The sequence below is a fragment of the Erithacus rubecula genome (genome assembly GCF_903797595.1).
Source record: "Erithacus rubecula genome assembly, chromosome: 9".
NCBI lineage: Eukaryota > Metazoa > Chordata > Aves > Passeriformes > Muscicapidae > Erithacus > Erithacus rubecula.
This window is the reverse complement of record NC_136660.1, coordinates 12,554,918-12,578,424: the sequence shown is the minus strand read 5'-3', so window position 1 is coordinate 12,578,424 and position 23,507 is coordinate 12,554,918. Positions and strand designations below refer to the sequence as shown.

Sequence of the window (23,507 nt, the reverse complement as noted above, 5' to 3'; positions counted from 1 at the left end):
CCTATAGCAATTTACCTTTCCATAAATCAGACTTGTGATTAGCATCATTTCTGATATTGTTGAGTTAACTGAAGCCTGAAGAATATTTTCAGGCCATTCTTTGTGTCCATTCAGGACTCTACTTTCCCTTTCCAAGGCTAGAGCATTCTCCAGCCTTCCACACAGCTGCTGAATCCCTCCATCTAGTGGGATGTGGGATATGCACATCCTTGCCTGTGTGACTTTCATAAGCTGATGCTAACATGCAACTCCTGGACCTCAGTTTTTTGCAGGCAGGTTTTTGTCATTCCCTCTCCTCCTGAACAAAGTTGCACAATACACATATTCAGAAGAGCACACAAGAGTGAAGAAGAAATGTCATCTTGAGTAATACAGACAAAGGAGGCCTTCACTGAAGCTGAACAGGCAGAGCTTAAGGGATACAAAAAGAATGAGGAACAGATGGGGGTGGAGAAATGAATGGGTTCTGTAGGCTCTGACGTGGTCTGACATTTTTCATCCTCATACTCTTCAAAACTCAACTTTCCAATGAAAGGCAGAATTTGCTTATTTTCTAGGTTCATTCACAGCCCTCAGTAATGACACGTGTGCACTTATGTTTGAGATTATTTTAAATTCTGAGCTTCCTGCCAAATTTCACTGGTGGGTAAACACCTTTAAGTACCTGAAGCCAAATTTAGGTTAAGTAATATTTCTTGTTCCTCTTTCTTTCCTGGAGTGCTTCCATGTGCTCATACACAACTGCTACACTCCACTTAACTAATGACTGATGTTTTGCACACCCATATACATTTTTTCTGAGATGCACTGTGCCCAGCTCTAACTTACTATGCAGCATACTGAAATTCTAGCAACTGTGGTTGCATTACATGTGGCTGGTTTAGACCTATATTTTACAATGATCCTAGTAAATACTTAATTAGTTGTTCTGTTTCTTAGCAGGGACTCCCCAAAAGAAAAAGAGAAAAAAAAAAAAAAGAAAAAAAAAAAAAAGAGCTAAAGTATAGCTACTCAAAATCTGAGACATCTATCCTAAACTTGTGGGACACATTTTTTGTTTCAACAAAAAACATTCCTTAAAGGAAAGTACACAAACCCAGGAAATTATCAGAGCTCAATATACAATTTTAAAAAAATATAAACATATAAGCATCACATAATTTTCCCTTACCCTCCAGGATCTGTATGTAGCTAAAAATAAAATAATATTTCTGGTACTAGAGAATAGCAGCCCAGTAAGGCATAAAAGTAGTTTTAGCTGTGAATTCTTTGAGGATTGTTTTTTTTCTTCATTAATTCTTAATATATGTGGAAAACTTCTCTTAGTTCATGATTTTCTTTAAACTGAAGAGAAAATTTTCATCTCTGGAAAAAGTCTACTCAGGAGATCACAAACCCCTTCCAATCTTAGTTTTTTAAAATCATTAAGCTCCTTAGACTGCTATAGGGAGGCTTTCAGTACTCACAGAACAAGCAGCAAACCCTCTCAAATGCTGAGATGTCACCAATGACAATGAATGGCCTCAGACCTGGAGTGCTGGAAAGCCACCAGCTCTGGCCAAGCATTTGCTACATTTACATTGAATTCTTGGGCTGGGTTCTAAATTCAGCCTTTGGCACTGGCCCATTTGTATCCCTAGCAGTAATAAAATATGCAGTTAAGAATTTCATACCATTTTAAGAACCTCAGCTGACAGTGCCCTCAATACAAACTGAGAGTTCTCAGAACATCATGGAACAAGCGCTTCAGTCCTGATCAGATAAAATTTACTTAAGTACAAGCTCAGATTTGATTTGACTGAGAATACTTGCTAGATGCATTTGAAAAAAAAAAAAAAAAAAAAGTGAGAACCCTGGTAAATCTACAGAACATTACTTCTTTTCAGAAATGAGAAAATATCTCTATTACACTCCTTCACTTCCAATTCCAGGAAAGACCTACAGCTGGTGAGCCCAATATCAAGAGACTCCACAGAGTTCCACTTGGGTGCTGTTGGGGAAATTGCTGCAATATTGAGACTTGAAATAAGTCTGCATGATAATAAAATTTCACACCAAAGTGTCAGGAAGGTTCCCTACTGAATATTAATTAAAGGAATAAAAAATTAGAATCTCTACAGTTCCTCAGACAAAGTAATGTACAGACTGCCAAGAAGATGCACCCAAGATTAGATGGATCCCCACAACCACCATCCCACAGTCCTGCAAGCAGATCTCACTTTTTCCATATGATGCATACATTACCTGGAATTTATCAGTTACCCCAGCATCCAAACACCATTAGAACACCACAGGGATTTGCACACTAAGTTGCATATCATAATTAACTACTTGAAGAATGCACCAACCCTGCATGACATGAACCCAGAATTAGAGACACGACACACTAAAATAAGCTATTTATACAAAGTTGTGGAATAGCTGCTCTTTGCAAAAGAAACAGAGCACTGGGTGAAGAAAGCTGTGGGTAAACAAACTCATGTTTGGCTGCACAAAAATAAGTATTTTAAGTCTATGATGATAAAGTATTTCATTGGATAATCACTCCTAGAAGCATTTAGCCACTAAGACAGAAAACAAAAACCTGCTATGAAGTCGTGAACAAAAGCAATACAGCAAAGCTTTGTACATGGCATCTCTTAATGCAATGTAACCCAGTACTGTAATTAAGAATAAAAACAAATTTAAAATAAAATAAACACTAAATCTGTGCTAAATAAAGTCCTCCAAATGGTTTTGGCTGTACAATTGCATAAATGCCACACAGAAAGATCCCAGCTATGATAACACCAGGATTTGTGGATTAATATCTAAAAAATTATTGAAAAATAAAAGCCACTCCAGATATTCCTACCAGAAGTTTAGTTTTTAAATAGCACTGTCTACAGGAATTTGTTCAACCTTGATTTCTTACTAGGAAAGTACAAAGTAGAAAACTTCTGGTTTAGAACATTACCCCATCAGTGAGCTGTATTTTAATTATGTATACCATGAATGTTTACTACTGAAGTTCTGTAGTAAAATAAGCTTTCTCCAAACAGGTTAAAAGAGCTCCGTTGTTACAGAACCCAGGTGCTCAGAAAGCCATCTGGATAAATTAAACAGCAATTACTATGTAATTTCTCACTAAGGCTGAGCACTGGCAGCTCCAGTGAAGCCAGACTTCAGACAGCTCATCATCCACAGAAGCCCACAACTTCAGAGCTCCTGTAATCCACAGGGCACTGGTTATTTCTGCCACACTGATCAACAGATCCCACCTAGAAACCTCCTTTTGGACTAAGGCTAATCCTGGTCTCATTTAGACTCAGCTGTGGAAGTACTCATTAGGCTTATAAGGAGGGTAGCACAGGAAGAAAGTGAGACACCTAATCTTCTTGTGGAGAAAAAAACCTGGGGGCACATATCTTCAAAATAAGACTGCAAATTTATATTGTGATGTAATGTTTTACAACTCAATTGGCCATCATTGCAGAGGAGCAGTAATATAAAACATCAGCCTGCTGCATTGCAAATGACTATTTCAGACCTCTCTCTGCCAAGCAGAATAACCTGAGATATCATCAATCTATTTCTTATGTAAACATACAGAAACTTGTATCAAACCTTCTCTCCCTTCTGCTAAACAGTTTTGTCAAAATCTGGCCACTAACCAGGAACTATGAGTTACAGTCAATATAGCAACAGGCCTCCAAATCATAATGTTCATTTCAGAAGAGAGAAAGAATTCAAACATGGAATGAGAGTCTCTAAGTAATTTATGGCCATGTATACCCCACTCCACATTGAGAGGATATATTTTGGATGAAATAAAAGAAAACTGCATTAAAATTCTAAGTCCAAAACCCCTGCACTGAAGATTAAGGGAACTCCAGAACACAACAGGCACACATAGAAAAAGAAGAGCACAGCAATGGCCTAGAAAGGCATGAATGCACCAGGCACTTTAAAAATATTACATAATACTCAACATTTTCTTTTCACTGTCTTCTTACAGACCAGTTGTGATCTGTATTGCTCTCAGCTTGCCACTTCTTTCTTTGATTGCAATGCTCAAAAGCTGTGCTAAATTTCCCAGGGGCTCATCACTCAGTACACGAGCCTGTTCCAGTGTGCTCGTGTGTCTGCTGTAATAGCTGCTTCCACAAATAAACCACACAACATTCCTAACAAATCTACAATCACAGGAGAACAGAAGAATTACTAAAACCAATGAAACATATTCAACACCCAACCACAGCTTCTACAGTAATTTAGCAGCAACAGCATTTCTCATGCAATCAAATTTAGGGGAGCTTGCAGAATTCATCACATTTCTACAAATGAGAAACAAATTTAATCCCCTATTTTTGCATGCTTTCCACAATACATTACAGGGATTAAAATGAACATAATACACTCTAATAGAACAGCACATTATAAAAACAGCTAAACTTAGATGCAATTTTTCATAACAGATTTGGTCATATATATAAATATATATATTTTTTACACAAATATTTATATAGCCATACCCTAGAAATGGAAACATTCAGACACTCTAGCTCAGCAGAGAGTAGAACTGAAGTACTGCATAGAATTTTAAGATCAACAAATTAACTTCTAATATGGAAGCAACTCCTGAAAGCTATAAACACTTGTCAAAATAAGATTCCTGACAAAGCAGCATTAATCAAGCTGCTAACTGCCTTTGGTTTGGACATTACAAAACATAAAATATAAGACTAAAAAATGAAATATTTCTTACTTGACCAAAAAACAAAACAAAACAAAAACAATAGTTTCTGCATCATGTTTGCCCTTTCCCTAGTTATTGAAACTGTATTAGTGTTTTGAAAGTACTCCAACTTGGGGAAAAATATATTTTCCTGAAAATTATTTATCAAAAATGGAATTCAGTTCTTTCCAACATTTATGTTAATCTTACAAATCACCTAAAATATCCCACTTCAAAGTTACAAATTCAAATGGGACAAAGTAGGCCTACTCCTTCCAACCTTCCAACCACGACCATGTGAAATGTTCTTGCTCAGATTTGTTGGGATTTTTTAATTAAAAAAAGAGTGAAACTTAAGCAGCATGAAATAAAAGAACAGAGGATGCTGAAAAAAAATGACAGACAAGGATGGAATTTGACTTAAAGGTAGATAATGAGATGGATTTTTTTTTTTTAAGCTGGATAAAGATCTAGCTACTAAGCTCCTAAGTTCCCAAAAAGCTCTATGGCCTACTTTCTCTACTTGTTTCAAAGTCATGCCAAAAGGCCCAGGCACCTGCCCTGATGGAACAGATTTCCCCAGAGGTTGCACATGAGCAGCCTCCTCTCAGACACACCCATGGTACAAACCATGGCAAACTGGAGCCACAGTAAAATGGGAATGTGTGCTGAGGAGCCCTGCCAAACAAACCCTGTGCTGCAAACAGACATCTTCATCTCCTCATTGCCATATCTTCTCTAACCTAATTCACTTCCTCCCAGCATTTATACTGTTTCTTTTCATGCCTCCCAAAACAGGTAATACAATTCAATTTTTACAGTCATTTTGACATTCCTATTCCCACTGATGCAATCACTACCTTGAAAATCTTGCTGAGAATTTAAACAAGGTAATTTTGGCAACAAAAATCCTGTGTAGAGATTCTGTATTCTTCTGATACAAATTTGGGGTCAGAACTCAGTTGGCACCATACCTTTCACAATTTTTGTTTTGCCTAACAGCTTTCTAAATTTAAATGATGAATGATTTTTCCAAAACTGACTTCATTTCATTTTTGTTTCAAACTATGTCAACCCGTCTATTTTCAAACAAACCCATAACAGAAATGCTGTGTTTCTCACACACTGGACCAAATTCATTTGCCTTTTATTAATAATTTTTTCAAAAAGTATTTCCTTTAGCAATGCAACAGAAGCAAGCATTTCAAACTACCCCCCTTAACCCTCTGATTTAAAAACAAGATTAAACAAAAAGTAAAAAGCCCAACACCAAGTTTAGCCTTCTGATAGCAATATGTCACAAAGAACCTGACATGTTATATAATGCACTATATGTTTTGTTTGGCTCAGATTCTTTCACCTGTTCTCTCCTGGCATTGCTAGCACTACCAGATGGATCCATTTTAGATTTAATTAATTTACCCTGTCTCCTAGGATTTCCAAGAAGTAAAGCACTGAGAAGAACCCTGGTCCTTTCCTTTCTTGGATACAGAAAAAGAATCTAGACAGAGAGAGATTTTCCTTTTAAGAACAGAATACAACATTCATAAATAAATATCTCAGGAGAACACGTGCTGCTCAAAGAAGCTAAAAATAGTAAACCAACAAGCATATGTTTAACTGAGAACCTTCCTAGATCCTAAAAGATTATTCTTTAAATCCAATGTGGATATGAGAACTCAGAAATTGTTTGGTTTTTTAATGGCATTGAAAGAAGCATATTCCAAGTGTCTGCATATAAAGTGAATGCCATGCATTGCACATTGAACTAGACAGAATCCCTCCTCCTTGTCATCAGCCTTCATTCCCTCTACCAAGTTATTTTTCTCTACTTAAAAATTCCTTCACATACTACAGGTGAAATTTCATCCTATCCAAATTAAAATTTTATACAATTCCTTTTTATTCTCTCTTCATGTAAAAAATAAGGCTTCACAGGAACTTGGAATGGCACAGCAACTTGTTACTGCTTGTAGCTCTTTAAAATACTAACTGCTCTAAAGAACTTATAAGTTACACTCCCTTCATAAATTTAACAAAAGGGGAGAGTGGATGCATGTTAATTAAATCATCTGATAATCTTAATCACTAGGTTGCTTTACATGGACTGGGACAAATCAGTTCTTTGACTGTCCTCCTCCTTATTATCTGCTTTTGCATCATAAGATGAATGGGGCAGAGGCTTGTCCCTTTGGCAAAGCTGGTAAGAGGATCTGGCACAACTAAGCCAGCAAAACCAGGTGGCCTCAGAACACTACAATAGAAAAACATTCAGATCTTCTAAATTGCTAAGTTAAATTTTAAAGGCACAAGGCTCCTTGTGTAGGGTGGAACATTTCACAACAACATCCTAGAGTTCCAGTAATGAATCTTCCCACTTGCAAAAAAATGTTACAAAAAACATAAGCCTTTCAGCCCTCTGAACAGAGCTTAAAAGATGCAGAAGCATTGAAACACAGCACAGGAATTAGTTTTACTTAAATTGTATCACCACAAAACACAAACCAGCTTGCATCACTGGTAAGCGATGCCAATTCTCCAAGGTCTGTCTCCATAACAGATCCACTGCATCTCTCCTGATATTAAAGAATTTGCACAAAGTTTTAGCTCCAAATGTCACACAACTAAACAACAATCCTAGGTTTTCACCTTCAGAAGTCTGGTGAGATGCAGAGCATTAACTCCAGACTATAAAACCTAATCAAATGCCAGAGGACAAACAGAAACAACCTATAATTAAATTCAGCAGACTACAATATTTTTTTTTCTATAAATGCAGCATTTGCCACAAGATCTGCACCAAATGTTTGTTTGTTTTAATTTAAAATAACTGATTTATAAAGGTTTGGGCTTGTCTAAGAAAATAATGAATCATAGATATTCTGAGTTGGGAAGGACCCACAAGGATCATAAAGTCCAACTCTCTAGTGAATGACCCATATAGGGATTGAACCCACAAGCTTGGTGTGTTAATACTTTAACTTGATAGTCTTATAAATTATCAGAAAGCAACCCAAATAAGCTGACAATGTAAAACCAGGCATCCAGGATCCAACATAAATATAAATATAGGGGTGAAAAATCCCATATACTTTCACTGGTGTTAAGAACCAAAACACTGTTATGGTCATAAGGCACAGAATTTGAACTACCATTTTCATCACCTCTCAGAGAACATCCTCATTTATCTATACCCTGTAGAACCATCAACTTTAACCCATGGCAGTATGCATTTTCTATAGAAGTTGTAGCAATAATCTACACTTACATACTATTTAAAATCCAAAGATCATTTTACAAATCAATGGAAATTACACCCTTGTGCTTAATGGTGAAAAAAACCCATAGCTAGGACCAAAATTATTTGTCCCAAGGAAAAGAAAATTCAACCTGAAAAACCGTTATAAAATCAGTCTTAACTTTAAATGATTCCTTTACTTTTTGTTCATAAGCATTTTTCACTGAGCTGGGAGAACACAAATACACATGAGACATAACCCCAAGAAGTCTGTTTATATTGCCAGAAGCTTTTCTAGAACTTCTACCTTTCACTTGAGCTGTTGTTACCTTTCTCTCTTCTTCTAATAAACATTTTGAAAATAAAACTCAAACTCTCAGCTATAGCAAAAACACCCTGAAAACAGCCTGGGCACTAAGCTCTACCACCTGTTAGATCAGATAAAAGAGGCAGCAGCTGCTTTAACTGACCTGTCCCAAACCATTTTCTTCACCCTTCTGCCACAGCAAATAATAATAGGTTTATCCATACAGATACACTTGCCAAAGTTCTCAGGAGATCAATAAAAAATAAAGGTCCTTCTGGAATTGTTATACTGAAATTAATCAACAGTTCTGACACACCCAGCACCTGTGGCACTTTAGAGCAGTAAGATGCCATGCAGTGTCCCAGCCTTCCCATCCCCTCTGCCAGCCAGTTCACCAGCCCATCCCCAGGAGCCTTCCAGGGCCAGCACAAAGTCCATGTGCATAAGGCTCATCCTCAAGTCAGAGTTATGGCATAATACACAAAACAGCTCTCTGAAAGACCTACTGTGAGCAGCTGTACAGCCATTGTACCCTTGGTTAAAATAAATAAATAAAGCCACATACTTAAAAAGTTTGTCCAGACTTCTCCCTTACAGGCACAGCTAGGAGACTCTTTAGGAGGCTCAAGACACAAATAAGAGAACAAAGGAGTTCCACAACTGCTGCACTTTAGCATTAATACCCTCAAGACTAATTCAACCCAGCTGCAGGGACTTCAGGCCCATGAGCAGGTGGAGCAGATCAGGTGTGCTGATGGAGCTCATCTTCCTACACACCTGAAGGAAATCCACCTAACACTGGGAAACCTGGAGCTTGCTTTCAAAAGTTGTTGCAGTCTACATCCTCCAGTCAACAAAACCCTATCCTCCAAAGGACACCATGAAATCAACATTTAGCATGGCAATAATGGAACAAACTTTCTTTTTCAAGCTTTCAGTGTTCAATTTTTACTTATTAAACCAGTAAAAAGGCCTTAAAACCCACAGAAAAGTTTAGAATCTGAAGCCACCACTACTACCAGTCAACCCAGCTCAGGTACCTCATAGCAAGTCTCACACTATTAAAGTTTGGATTTATTAGCACTGTCAAACCAGCACCTCAAGATAATAAGCCCAGTCTTAGAAGACTAAATAAAAAATTCTGCTGGCACAGGTCACTTCCCTTGCTCTAAATGATTCAATTTGTGCTTAAAAAGTTGCAAGTGATGCAACTTAATTTCAGTAAGCATTAGATCAAATGAGGTATGGTTCACATCACCTTCATACCAAATCATAAAGTAGCTGCAAACCCTGCAAAATGCATCTTGGACACCTTCATAGAAATAATCATGCAAGCAGCTATACTCTAAAACAAGCTGGTACTCCCCTACATTTAAGAGCAGCACAGTTAAATGCTGGATGCCAGCCTGGAGCTCTGTCCATCACTCAGTCACCCCCAACACACCCACCAGACTCCTTAAATCAACTCACTTTGTGATGTGACCCTCCTCTCAGCAGGACCCAGCCACACCCTGGCTGATCATTAATGAAGGATTTTAACAATTAGTAACTTTTTTACTTTCTTCCTGCACCTGATGCAAGTCTGGAGTCCCTTCTGCAGCACCTTTCAACTGCTGCAGACAGAAATTCAAAAGTAGTTATTCTATTTCTTTATGTATAAAAAGCAAACAGACTGGGCCTATAACATTCTGTGTCTGCTTTTTTTGTTTAAAAAAGGAAAAAGAAAAGCTTAAAGAACACAAAACCCAAAGCATTGCATGAACAGCCAATAAAGACAAAAGCTTGTACACAGGTTTATTAAAGCAACTTAGCCACAGAAATTATAACATATTCAAAATGGGAGCATGAAAAATTATTTTTACCAAATTTTTATTGCATTATTTCCAAGTGCAATCAGCTCAAAATATATATATTTTTACTGCTGGGCATGTATCAACCTCTTAGCTAAAAGAAAATTAAAACTAAGACTATCAGATGCTAATGCAAGAGACAGTATTGCTTTATAGAGCTTTAAAACAGTGCATAACTTCACAAACACTTGACTACCTTCCCCTGTGTATATATATACAGACAAATATAGATATGTATATATATTTATATATACAGAGGAGCCAGGGAATTAAGTAAACCCAACTCGAGTCCAGAATGTGATATGTAAGGTCAATATTAAATAAAAAAATAAAAAAAGATACCTGGGTTTTAGCTGTTACGTTCATGAACAAACATCTAAATAATTAAAAAAGTTCTCAAGAACAATACCTCTTTCTGAAATGAACTGAAATTGACTGGAAAAAATCAGATTAAGACCTTATTAAGATCTTAAATATAAATTTTGATATCTAAAGAGCTATTTTGTGCAAGTGATGCAAGTTCCACAAATTTACCTAAATAACTGCTATGTAAATTTTCTTTTAAAATTATGCATAACTTAATAACAGACATAAAGCCACAAATTGGAAATAAGAAAAAGCAAATGCTTTTTTCTTTCATTCCTAGAATCACAGAAAATCATTCAGTTGGCAACACAAAGATATCATAGTCTTCTATCATCCACATCATCCAAGTCAGCATTAAAACTTTATCACTTTCATCATACAGGCAGAATCAAAGCTCCACATGTTGGACAGCATTTTCCACTTTCATAAATGAAAATTTTATTATATCCTAGGGACACATTCCAGCGAAGCAACCAAAATTATTTTTGCAGATATCAAAACTGTGAAGTTTTTTGTGTTGTTTTCTTTCAAGAACAAGAGATCTGTAATGTGAATTCAGCTCTTCTGACTCACAGAAAGACACCAGAAATTACACATCTAAGGCAGTGTCAAAGGAGGAAAACCAGCATCTAGTCAGGTAAAATTTTGTATGGCCTTAAACCAGAAGCCAGACCCATAAAGGGTGAAAGAAAAGAAGTAACCTTATAGCTGAGAATCTTCTTAAGTGATATGAAAATAATGCAAACATAAAGTCAGTAGTCCCCTGTTTCTGATCCTGAAGGAATCAGAAGCCTTTAGGTGTGTGTTGTATAAGAAAACTAACACCAAATGGTGAAAAAAACTTCCCATATAACAAAACCAATCTATCAAAATGTATAATCAAAGCATTTTTAAAAATCCCTCGTGGGGAAAAAGGTTTGCACCACATATAGACAGACTTTGCAATATTTTTTTCCTACCTAAGCTATTCTTGTGACTAAAAGGAGTAAGATTTCTGCCTTCAGTCTTCAAAACCCAAGTGGAGTTTGTCAGCTTCTTTGTGAAACAATACTTTTAGTATGATAACCTAGAAAATGTAAGAACATCACAAACCTTCTGCCTGTTGATCTTCAAACTCACTTTCAAAAAAAAGTGATGTCAAAGCACTTCTAGCCAAAGGACTCATCATATCTGAAACACCTGAAGTGCTCTACACCAACTAGGACCACTATAGGTCACAGAGGCCAGTACCCCATTCCAAGTAATTTCTGTCCTGAAGAGTAACTGTGTATAATTACAACTAAGTTGAACAGAGTTTAAACTAGAAAACTTACAAGATGCTTAAACAAAGAATCATTCTAATACATTTCTCTTTATTTTTGCAATATTAAAGTCATCATTTTCAAAGAGGGTTTTTTAGACATATCTGTATCAATGTTTTCCCTATACTTAAAATAGAAAATTAATTCACCACCAGAAATGCTAAAGTTAATATCACTACTACTAATAATAACAGTAAGATCATATTAAAAGTGAGTCACCATTTTACTAGTTAAAAAAAAAAAAAAAAAAGAACAGCTAAGCCATTAGATAAAACTGTAAGATACCATGAAAAATGAATTAAATATAACCAAGTATGCCAAAATATTTAGTCATTATTTACTTGGACAAAGGGGAAGCAAAACTGCATTATAAATTTTTTTATATGAAGAGCAATAAAAAAGCAACAGAGTAGACCTGCATTTCAGAGCTACAGTGATAAACTAGTCAGTTGTTGTGTGATGCTGCAATTGTTGACAAGGTTACAGTACTCCTCCCCATTTTGGTGTCCTGGTGATCATGAAATTAGTGTATTTTCTCCACTCTGTGTTAACAGTTCTGATACTTAACTTTGGTACTGGAGCTCAGGACATGCAAAAAGGTTTCCAGGACTCAGGGCTGCAGCTGCACATGTGTCTGTTTTGCAGGTGATCCATGGGGCAAGGGACCTCTACCAGTTCCACTAAATGTGCACTTACTGCAGTTCTAGAAAAAGAGCCAATATTTACCATTGCACATCAGCTTGCAGGAGAGATGCCCTTAAAGGATATTATCAACCATTCAAGCAGTCAGGTTTTGATTTCCAAGGGGAGCCTGGCAGAAGGTATAATTCTTGACTGGAATGGAAACACACCCAGTATGACTTTTAAATATTATGTTTCTGATGTTGAAATCCCAGACATAATGGCCACAAAGCATGTAAATACAACTCGCTGCAATAAAAGAAAAAAGCTTTTAAAAGCTTAAAATGTTAACATTAGAATATTATTTCTAAAAAAAAAATCAGTTTCATCTAGGACACTGTGAACATCCAGGCCTGGGTCCAAGGCCATTGAAGTTATTAGGACTGCTTCCCTCTATTTCACCAGACCTTGGATAACTTTCTCATTTCTGTAACTCTCAAACAGACAAATACATGCAATAGATCATCTCAAACTCAACACATTTCAGTGGCAGCACATTCATTTAAACAGAACCATGTATACTATATATGGAAATGAAGTGTTCCTCTCAAAGATGCAAACCCAATGTATTCTCAGGCTATAAATACCATCAGGAATCAAAATGGGCCCTGCCTGACCAGTATGACTCTGACAGGCATGGAAGATAGGTATCATTCCTTCTCATCTACTCAGACTCTGCTGCTTTCTCCACACAAGGTGACCTGTGTGTCCTGGACAAAGTGCCCACACTGACAAACCATGAGGTCTAATTTGGAACTAGTGTATTTAGCCCTGGGTAATTTCACATAAATGCCAGCGTAGTCTTGTGATCTAGCAGAGTTTTGCACTCACTCCCCAGTCAGACACTGTATTCCTGCAAGGAGTAGGGAGTGGACCCTTACAGCTTCCTCCCCACTCAAGCTATTCTATGATTCTAAACCTTCAGCCCTGTAGCAGCATATAAACTCATTACAGAAATACATCTTTAAAGTATAGTTCCTTTCCTTTTGCCACTAAATTCATATGTGCGGGAGAAAAATATTTTTTAACCATTAACACCCACACATGATGTTTCAGGAATCTTTCCCTTAGAAAACCTCCACAAGCTGCATTCACTATGCCCTCCTCAGACTACTGATAATTCAGTAATTTTCACACATGTAAAATACAGTTTTATGCAATGTGGCCAGGAATGTTTAACAGAACCAAAGGGACGCCCTGTCCCCCAATTTCATCTGGTGTTATTTTCATGTTTACACCTCCCCAGCGACTGCTGCCCTCCCAACTTCACACTCCAGGATGCCTTGCTGCTGCTGAACTACAGCCTGATCCTGCTGAGGAATTATCACCAGCCCTGAAATTCATATGAACTTTTGTCACTCTGAGTTGGATTCCACAGAATAGCAGAGCCAATCTCAGAAAGAACACTTGACTGCTGCTCTGTGTTGTGCTTGACTAGAGATCACAGCTTCTTTTCAGGATTTGTCCCAGGAAGGACACTCAATGACTAAGGTTCACAATCCACTTTGCAGGACATACGAGTATCATAATTGCTGGTCTTAATTATCATCATTAGATCCTGTCCCTGCAGAGATTATATTTAGGGCTAGTGCTCTCTAAATGTTCAGTGTTTCTGTCTCTAGGGCTGTAAACTGCCCTCATTCCGCATTCAGAATTCCCAACGCATCAAAACTGAGTACACGGATCACTGTTACTTAAAAGCTTTTTGTTTGCTATTACAGGCATTTCTTCTATTGAGCTGAACTGGAAAAAAGGTGAAATCTAATGGCTTTCAACCAGCACTTACAGATTTCCAAATGTGAGAGTTTTAAGTTCTTTTTGAATGCAGATGTTCTTCTAAAATGTGTATGTGTCGCAAAGCTGAGAATAAGTATGATACTGTACCAAAATAACATTTTGGTTGAGAATGTTTGGTTTACAGGTTAAATCCTTGTCTATGCATTGTCTTTTCTACATGCATAACCTATTTTAGCATGTTTTTATAAAATGTGAAATCTTTTACAAGCTCCAGAGTATCTTCCTTTCCAGAGCATGGGAAACAGCAGCACACACCTCTCCACACCAGCGCCTTTCCCTGCCGGTAGGAACACCACCTGCAGAGGGCTGCGAGCACCTTTTCCTTCAGACCTTGACCCCTCCACCATGGCCACTCTCAACTGGCAACCTGTCTGGTGAGGAGCAATGTGTGCAGACCACCTGACAGCCATGGGACAGGCCTGCCTGAGCCAGGCTGTGCATGTGACTGAGCGGCAGAACGCACTGCAGCTCCCGCTAATCCCTTGAGCCCCCAGTTGTTCATCGTACGCTGCTGCCCAGAACATCTTCAAGAGACTCAAGGTGATTCCATGTACAGGTTTAAATGGAGGGATCCCCTGCATTATGTGTCCACACGTGTCTTCCAAGGCACACTCAAACTTTTCCCAACAGATCGTGCCTCAAATTTGTTTCTTTATTTGGAGAGGACGTTTCTGCAGGTATTGCTCAGAAACCAACAAACCTCGCCCACACAAGAGCCAGCTTGGAATGAACACTGTTTGTTTTACTGACAAATTTTTCCACTGACAAATTTTCTCAAGCTTTAGAATTCTGGGTTTAAATTCTTAACTTTTCAAAGACAACTTCTACAAATCTTGTATTTCCAGCAACACCAGTTTTTTTTTTCTATTCAAAACAAATGGGAATGTTGCTTGGTTTCAATTGACCAAATCTAGCACTGCATAACTTACTACATTTCAAAAATATGTAGACCAAGGTCAAAGAAGACTATTAGGGCTCATAATTTCAGGCTAATAACTGCTACCTATAGTCATAATTTCATTTTATATGTGTACAATTCCTGGGTTGTGGGGAGAAAAAGCTCTTCCAAAACATTGAAAGCATCACAATAAGGATGTATTCCACCTGACATAAGGTAGAGGTACCCTTCACTGGGGAACCAAGGAGAGCAATAAAGGGTCTTGTATCATATTCTTCAAAAGGAAACAAATTCCATTTGATTCTGCACTGACCAGCTCCAGGAGCTGAATGTGCCCCAAGCCTCTCATTCCACTGCTCCTTCTTCATGGTTTTAGAGTTTGTTCAAAGCCAAAATATGATACCAGATAATGTCAGCAGAAAATGCCCTCCAGGAGCATAGAAAATGCAGAGGCAGATCCATATAATATAGATTGTATAATATGCATTTAGGTCCTATGTGTACATCACCATACATATTTATTTTCTTTTTCTGTTGTTAGCACAAACAAGAACAACTAATTCCAGAGTCCAACCCAATGAAGTTTAATCTCACATTCTACTTTGCATACACAAACAGAAATTAGTTGGTCAAAGGAGAAAGAACAAGCAATGACCAGGCAAGTTCTTTAGCAATACCTATGCACCACAAAAAATGTAGATGTAAACACTGAAAGGAAAATCAGCATTTTTCAAGGCTAGTTGCAAACAGACTGTAACTAATTTTGAAAAATTGCATCTAAAATTATATACCATATTGAATAAAGGAATACAAGGGCTCTGATAGTAATAACTGTCACACTACATGAAACTGACAAAAAGTTAAAGATTGTTTTTAAATGTCAACTCACAAAGCAAATATGAACCACAAAAAATTCTAAAACTTTAACATGCATTTTTAATACGTGATTAAGAGCGATGTTCTATTCATATACAATTACATAAATTAGATATTGGATTTTAAGGGACAATGTTGATGATTCTGTTAGCAGTTTTCATATTCTTGACTTACAGTATCTTGACTTTCTTATCTCCAAGAGAAAAAAAAAATGTTTCATACCACAAAGTGTTAAACTGTTTATATCATGGTTTTCAATTCCAGCTTTAAATTGAATGAAGAGGGGGACACTCCAAACAAACCACACTCTAAATCCTTCCACGTAGTCATTAAAAAGTTTTACATCCTGAAGCCAAGTTGACAGTCATTAACAAATCCATGGAATACAATGTCACGCTTAAAATATAGCAGGGAGAAAAAAATGAAATACTTTGCAGTTCTTTGCAATAACAGATATAGACATGAGTGTTAGCACAGTGACTCTGAATTATTCACCTATATATGTGAATTATTCAGTAAGAGGCCACAGAAAGTAGACATGAGGAAGATTTCTTTTAGCTCTCACACTGGGACTGCTCTTCATGTAGACAGAGAGATGATGCTGGATAGCCCAATGCCCCTGCAACCTGTGGAGCAGCAGAAGAGGCAGCACAGGAAAGGAAAGCTCCTTACACTCAGAAAACTTCTTCAATCCTGCAGTAGGAGGAGCTACTTCTTCTAAAACTGCTTTTGTAGCAGGCCCAATAGAGTCAACACAGCGTATATACACATTCTCATTTCTCACAGCAGCCTCAGCAGCTTTTCCCAACTCACCAAGCAGCAAAGTATGTGCTTGATAACAGCAAAGTCTCAGATAATTCCAGTTGTTACTTCAGTTAGCCTTTATGTCCTAAACACTAGAAAAGTGGTTTTCAATACCTAGTTATAACTAACATCTTTGCATACACAGAATTCCCTTCAATTCCCCATTTTATCACAAATGGAATGCAGGATCATCCCTTGAAAGTTCTTCTTTGCCAGAGTCTTGAAAATCCTCACAAGTGGAACAAATAGGATCTAAAAGGAAACATATATCTCCCCCTACCTGCAGATCCCTTTATCCTCCTGCCCCAGGGAATGACACTCACAGAACTACTACAGTCTCAAAGATGAAACAAACTGACATCTTAGAACCTGCCACAGCCACAGTACATCAAACTGTTCGGACTGGAAGTGTTTGAAACCCTCAACAAAACCTGTTACTAAATTGCCACATTTAGCCCAAGAGGCTTTAAAGATAATTTGTATATATCTTTCTAAACTGGTTAAGAAATGACTGGCTGTGTCCCAGTAATGGACTATCTGACCAAGAATACCCACCAAGAAGCCACACATAAGAAGTCTGTTTACAAGTCTCTAACTTTTTAATTTCTCAAGGCAAGAAGCATGAGGAAATAACACTCAGATTCTTCTTTTTTGTCAAGATCCCTGGCAGCCTTTGTAGATCCGTCTCATTCTGTGGAGGCAGAAATGCTAAATACACAGCAAAATCATAGGTTAAGTCTTCACTACTCATCCTTCCTTGAAAATTGCCTTTTACTGCTGTAGGAAATAGTATCTTATCACAAATTCATTAGAGCTGCGTCATTATACCTGGCTAACACCTCTCTATGAAAGTTCAAGTTTGGTTTTGAATTAAAAAAAAAAAAAAAAAAGCATAGAGAAAAGCAGTGCTGCCTGATAGGATTCTTGATGCTTAAGGCTGACTTAAAAGCTCTTATTCCTTAACTTTAGCAATCACTCATTCCATAGACAGGCCAAATTCACTGTAATAGTTTAACTCCCAACTGGAATGTGGGGGTTCATTTAGACAACCCAAACTGCACAACAAACAAGTACCATAACTTTCCAAGCTCTAACTTTGTTTCTTTTTCCCCTCAGTCTGGGCCCTTTGTATGGTGTATGTGCTGTGTGTTCAGGGGGAAGGGACCAGAGAAAGGGGAAGACAGCTCACTGTACGTCAAAGCAAACCAGCAACCTAGCAACCATATATTAAAAGGTGTGTGTGTTTTTGTGGGTGTCTGTATGCCAGGAATAACTGAAGCAGATATTATTCCATTTGTAATTCAAAAAATGTGAAAAGGCAAGGGGAGAAACTCCAGTTGCTGGTCTATTTTGGGGTCTGTCAAAATCCACTTTCACAATACAGAGTCATAATGCTTTCTATCTCATTTTCCGTAATCAAGAATGAAAGTCTGGACTTGAGCAAGTTCTCAGTTTTGGTTTGAAAATAGATCCTTCAAAGCAGAAACTGAACTTACTTCACATACTATGCTTTCCTCCAGCTGGCAAAAATCAAAGGGGCAGAAAGGCTGCCTCAAAGACTTCACACTTAGGTTAAGAGAATACTTACAAATGTACAGAATACTTTTAGATAGCTACATTTAACACGCACACAAATGTCAAAGATTCTGAGGGAGTGGAACTAGCTTTATAAAGATTCACTTGAGTGAGAAATTGACCCTTCCAATTTTGCCTACGTTTCTCATTCCACAAGGCAACTGAGAGTTTAGGTCAGCGCATGCAAGCTCCCACCCCATCATGTGCGGGCCCAAGGGTGAGTATAAACTTCTGATCTGCGCTGTCCCACTACACCAGCATGTGCCTGTGTGACAGGGTGAGCATCGCACACCGGGTGTCACCTGCATGCCACCCGACCAGAACGACGGAGTGAGTCCCTGCGTGGGGTGGAACAGAGAGCGGGAGTGTGGAGGCGCCTCGGGACTGCTCCCACACCTCACCCAGCCCTCTACCCTGCCCACCTGCAGCTCCCACCAGCCCGCGGCAACCCTGAGCCCAGGGCAGCCAGCACCTGCCACCAGCAGCTCCACCACCTCCTCGCCCAGGTGTGCTCTCTGCAAGGCTGGGCTCTACTGCTCCTCACCTCACCAGGTGTGCTGCTCTGCAAGGCTGGGCTCTACTGCTCCTCACCTCACCAGGTGTGCTGCTCTGCAAGGCTGGGCTCTACTGCTCCTCACCTCACCAGGTGTGCTGCTCTGCAAGGCTGGGCTCTACTGCTCCTCACCTCACCAGGTGTGCTGCTCTGCAAGGCTGGGCTCTACTGCTCCTCACCTAGCCCAGGTGTGCTGCTCTGCAAGGCTGGGCTCTACTGCTTCTCACCTAGCCCAGGTGTGCTGCTCTGCAAGGCTGGGCTCTACTGCTCCTCACCTAGCCCAGGTGTGCTGCTCTGCAAGGCTGGGCTCTACTGCTCCTCATCACAGCACCACCGCACCAAACCATCACCGGCAGCAGGAGGGAAGGGAAGGGATGGGAAGCGGGAGTTACCTTGTTTTTGACCCCGCAGTGGCAGCAGACAGTCCACAGGTACTTGAGGGTCCTCCACAGCAGGATGATAAACAGTCCCCCAAAGAAAGTAACCATGGATGAGGCGAGGAAAGCCCACCACATGCGCTGTCCGCGGCTATCGCAGGGCACCTCCATGGTCACCGGGATGATGAGCGCATCCATCTTGGGCACATTGACGGGGGAGGAGGACGAGTCTGTGTTGAGATTGTTGGCGTTGATATTGTTACTCATTCTAATGCCGCTGCCGCTGCCGCCCGGGTAGGAGCCGCCGCCGCTGCCATTTGCCATAGCTAACAGCGAGCCGGGCGCGCAGGGGCTTCCGAGAGCTCCTCCCGCCGCCAGCGCCCCCCAAAAAACCCATCACCAGCCATATTGCTGCTGCCGCCGCTGCTCAGCGGGGAGGGAGAAGGAGAGTAAGAAAAATTTAAAAGCCCCCAGTCAAAACAAACAAACAAAAAAAAACCAAACCGATCAACCGAAAAAAAAAAGAGCAGGTGAAGAAAAGCGACCGCACAATTCCCGGGTCCCTCTCGGGAGCCGACAGGCCGGTGAATTCCGAGCGTCCTCTTTGTACGGCGAAAATAGTATTTTAAAAAATTAAAAATAATAATAAAAATATAGTCTCCTCCTCAGATTCCCACCCCTTCCTTCTCCCGCATACACAGCCCCTACCCCGCCCACCCCAAAGAAAAATCATCCACCACCACCACAAACTGATGCCTCTGAGCGTCTCTCCAAGATACCCAGCGCTGCGACCCCGCTGGCCTCAGCGGGGATCCCTCACTCAGCCTCCGCCGCGGATCCTCCCGGAGGTGGTCTGTTATTATTGTTATTAGTCTTTAACTTGTTATTAGCGATACTCAGTCACCCTCCCCGTGCACCCTCCTCCTCCTCCTCCTCTTCCAAGTCCAGCCCCTTCCTCTCTTCTTCCCCCCTCGGTGCCGGCAGCAGCCTCCTGTGGCTCCTAATTCATCCTCCGCTGGCCCATCTGTGCGTGCGCTGCCGCTGCCGCCGCCTCCTCGCCCATCCTTCGGGAGCTCCCTCCAGGGCCCGGCTGTCGCTCAGGCTGTTGCTCCCACACGCGCAGCGGCGCCGCCGGCTCCCGCCCCTCCCTCTGAGCCGCCGGGGGACGCGACGGCCCCGCAGCCGGGGGCGCATCCAAGGCCCCGCGGGGCGGGGGTGCCGGCCGGGCCGGGGATCCGCGCTGCCGCTGCCGCCAGGGGTGGGGGCGCCGGCTCAGGCGGGCTCCCGGCGCCCCATGGGCAGCGCTCCCCGCCCCGCGGCCGCTCGGTCCCGCTCGCCGCGCCGCCCAAGCGCCGAGCGCCCGCTCCGCAGGACGGCGAGGCGGGAGCGGGGGGCTGTGTGCCGGGGCGGGCGCTTCACAGGTGGCGGCGAGGCGGTGCCCGGCCGCGCCGGGGAGCTGCCGGTCCAACAAGTCCCGCCGGCCCTGGCGCGTCCATCGCCGCCGCGCCGCGCTCTCCGCAGCCGCGGTGGGGCGGGGGCAGCGGCAGCGGCCCCCCCGCGCCGGCCGTGCGCGGGGCCGGTTCGAGGATGTCATGACGCAGCGGCCAACGCGCGGCGCCGCCACGGCCCCGGCCCCGCGGCCCGCCGGCCCCCGCAGCCCTCGCCCGGCGCGGAGCAGCGCGGCCCGCGGGCAGAGCCGCCCCGCGGCCTGAGCGCCCCTCCGCCGCCGCGGGCCCGGGGCTGCGGCCGGGGCACGGCGGGGGAGGAGGGAGCGGGGCGCGCTCGGGGCTCGCAGGAGGAGGTTGAGCTGCAGCAGCAGGTGCCCGGGGATGCGCTCGGCGCGGGAGGGGGGAGCTGGCATGGAAACGCGCTAAGGGAGCGTGAAATAAACAGCCGCGACCGCGGCGTGGGTTTTTCCGCTGAAGGCGTTCGTGGCTTGTCTTTAATTGACACGGGGAAGTGCTGCGAACGCTCCGCAAACGCACCGTAAATTGCCGCACATCCCAAGAACATTCCTGAAATTAACCCTTAGGAATATAAATGACAATTTAAAATGACACACTTGGGGAGGATGGGGGTGAAAAGGGAAGCCAGCAAGAAAATCTGGCTAGTCGTCTACTTTTTTTCCAGATTCACATTGAAAAGCAGAGAAATTTGTATGTCTATATGTGTATTCATTTATATATAAATAAAAATCTCCATTTGGCACATGGTCTGCTCGCTGGGTTGTCTGTGCAAAGTATTATGCAGATCCTCTTGACATCTTTCCAAGGGTAAAATACAGCAGCCTTTGTGTGCGTGACATTCCCCCATCTTATCTAGTTGCTATACCAGCAGAGAACCACCATTATGAAATAGTAATCTCTTAACCTTTACTAGTAGTAGTTGCTGTTTATGCATCTGCCAGAGGCTTGTTTGTTTTTGTTTTCTACTTAAGGTAATGAGATTTTATGAGTTCCCAGAGGTTTTTATGGGGCTCTCTCACCCCCACTTTTTTCATTCAATAACACCACTGTTTGTCTGACTCTGTGAGTTTATCATGATGTCTCTTTCCAGTCTGTTCCTTCGGGAGAAGGCTTGCTTTTTCAAGAAGGGTTTAATAGGGGTCTCTGAACACAGAAGGCACTAGATAATGTTATGGAAGTGTATACAGGCAAGAAAAATGCTACATTACTTTCTCCCCGGAGAAAAGCAGTCAGTTACAAAGCAGACCTGAAAAGGCCATTCCCAGGAGGCTGTTGTAATGGAATTTAGCTGAGGATTTCTAGATGCAGAAAACTAGTCAGATTGAAAAGAAACTGCGTGTCACAGCTGCCACATGCAAGCCCAGACTGCACTACCACAGCTGCTGCCCCCTCCCATGTGTTTTCATTTCCCACAGCTAGAAAGCCACCTGGACTGCAAAGTGTTGCCATGACAGGATCACACAACCTTGGGTCCTGGGCTCAGAGCCTGGTCCTCGTGGTCATTTGCTCTGCATTCCTGTGTTGGTGTTTGAGGAACACCCTTTTCACAGCTGCACACATACCTGGGGATCCTTTTATCCATCAGCAAACACCAGGAGTGGAACAAGGGCAGGAGCATCGTAACACAGGCATTTGATGTGTGATCTTCACAAGTGCCAGGTACTTACAGGCACTCTTACAGCTAATGGAAGCTACAAGCCCTGTGCACCTTGAAAGACGAGGGCAATGAAGAGCAGCTGCACAGCACATCCCAGGGAAGGCTTTTGCATGGTGGAATTTATTCCTTATTCTAGTCTGGCAGATAACGAGAAATGAGTCTCTGAAGGTAAGGCTGTCACATACATCCTCTCTTGCTCTTGTTTGGGAGGGCCCAGAAGATTTGACACAGAGACTGTAGTCTGAAAATACATTTTCTTGCTTTATATATTCAGAAGGTACAACTTAAAAAGTACTTATTTTACTCCATACTGCTGCAGCTGAGCAGTGCAGACACTGGTTTCAAGAGCACTTCAGATGCAAACAGGATCATTAGGCACCTCTAAAATATCATCCCCATAATACTGTAACCACACATACCAAAGATGATCCTAAAGAAAAACTCAAGACTAAAGCAAAGCAAGTGACCACAAAATACAGTCTGTATGTTCAAATAATTTGATTCAAACATGCTCACCCAAACTCTACATCCAGATTTGGACAGGGGTAGGAGATTTATTGTGATCACTTGTAAAAGGCTGCTTTTAAGTTCTGATCTTCAAAAACTGTTTATTAACCAACCAACACATACAGTAGGACTCCTAGTTTATAAATGTCACATTATATATCCAGGGGAAACCCTTTTGTTTTATCTGTGTAAATAAAACTTATATTTACATAAATATGGCTCAGTTCTACAAATATTTACCATCAAACTCGCACTGAAGAGTAAATATTGATACCAATTGGTGAGTCTTATCTTACCAGTTAAAGGTTTCCTTACTAGGAAATATCTGCAAAAGACAAAGCAAAGTAGGCAACTTTGTTCACCTGTTCATACACAGAGGTAAAAGTGATACTTGAATGAATATCCTTCCATTAAGTCCCATTTGAGCTTACTCCTTTATGAATAAAGAAAGGCCTGCTTTCCAGTGCAGGCTCTATAAAGCAGAGTTTGAGAAAGCCTCCTGGGGCTGTATGCTTCATTTACTAAGAAAACAACTCC

At 41.2% G+C, this 23,507-nt stretch overlaps 1 protein-coding gene across 14 annotated transcripts in view; it reads right to left on the bottom strand.

Moving 5' to 3' along the window:
* KCNMA1 (potassium calcium-activated channel subfamily M alpha 1) overlaps positions 1–20,249 on the bottom strand; it is a 421,118-nt gene extending 400,869 nt beyond the window's left edge. For 5 of the 14 annotated variants that reach the window (XM_079312580.1, XM_079312581.1, XM_079312577.1 and 2 more), the window contains exon 1: positions 19,356–20,044. In XM_079312580.1, the coding sequence (XP_079168706.1) occupies positions 19,356–19,664 (309 nt within the window). In that variant the 5' untranslated portion in view covers positions 19,665–20,044. Of the gene's footprint in view, positions 1–19,355; positions 20,045–20,083 lie in introns of those variants that run through there. The other 9 variants (XM_079312575.1, XM_079312578.1, XM_079312586.1 and 6 more) reach the window with 5 other exon arrangements.
* Between the last annotated feature and the right edge of the window lie 3,258 nt (positions 20,250–23,507).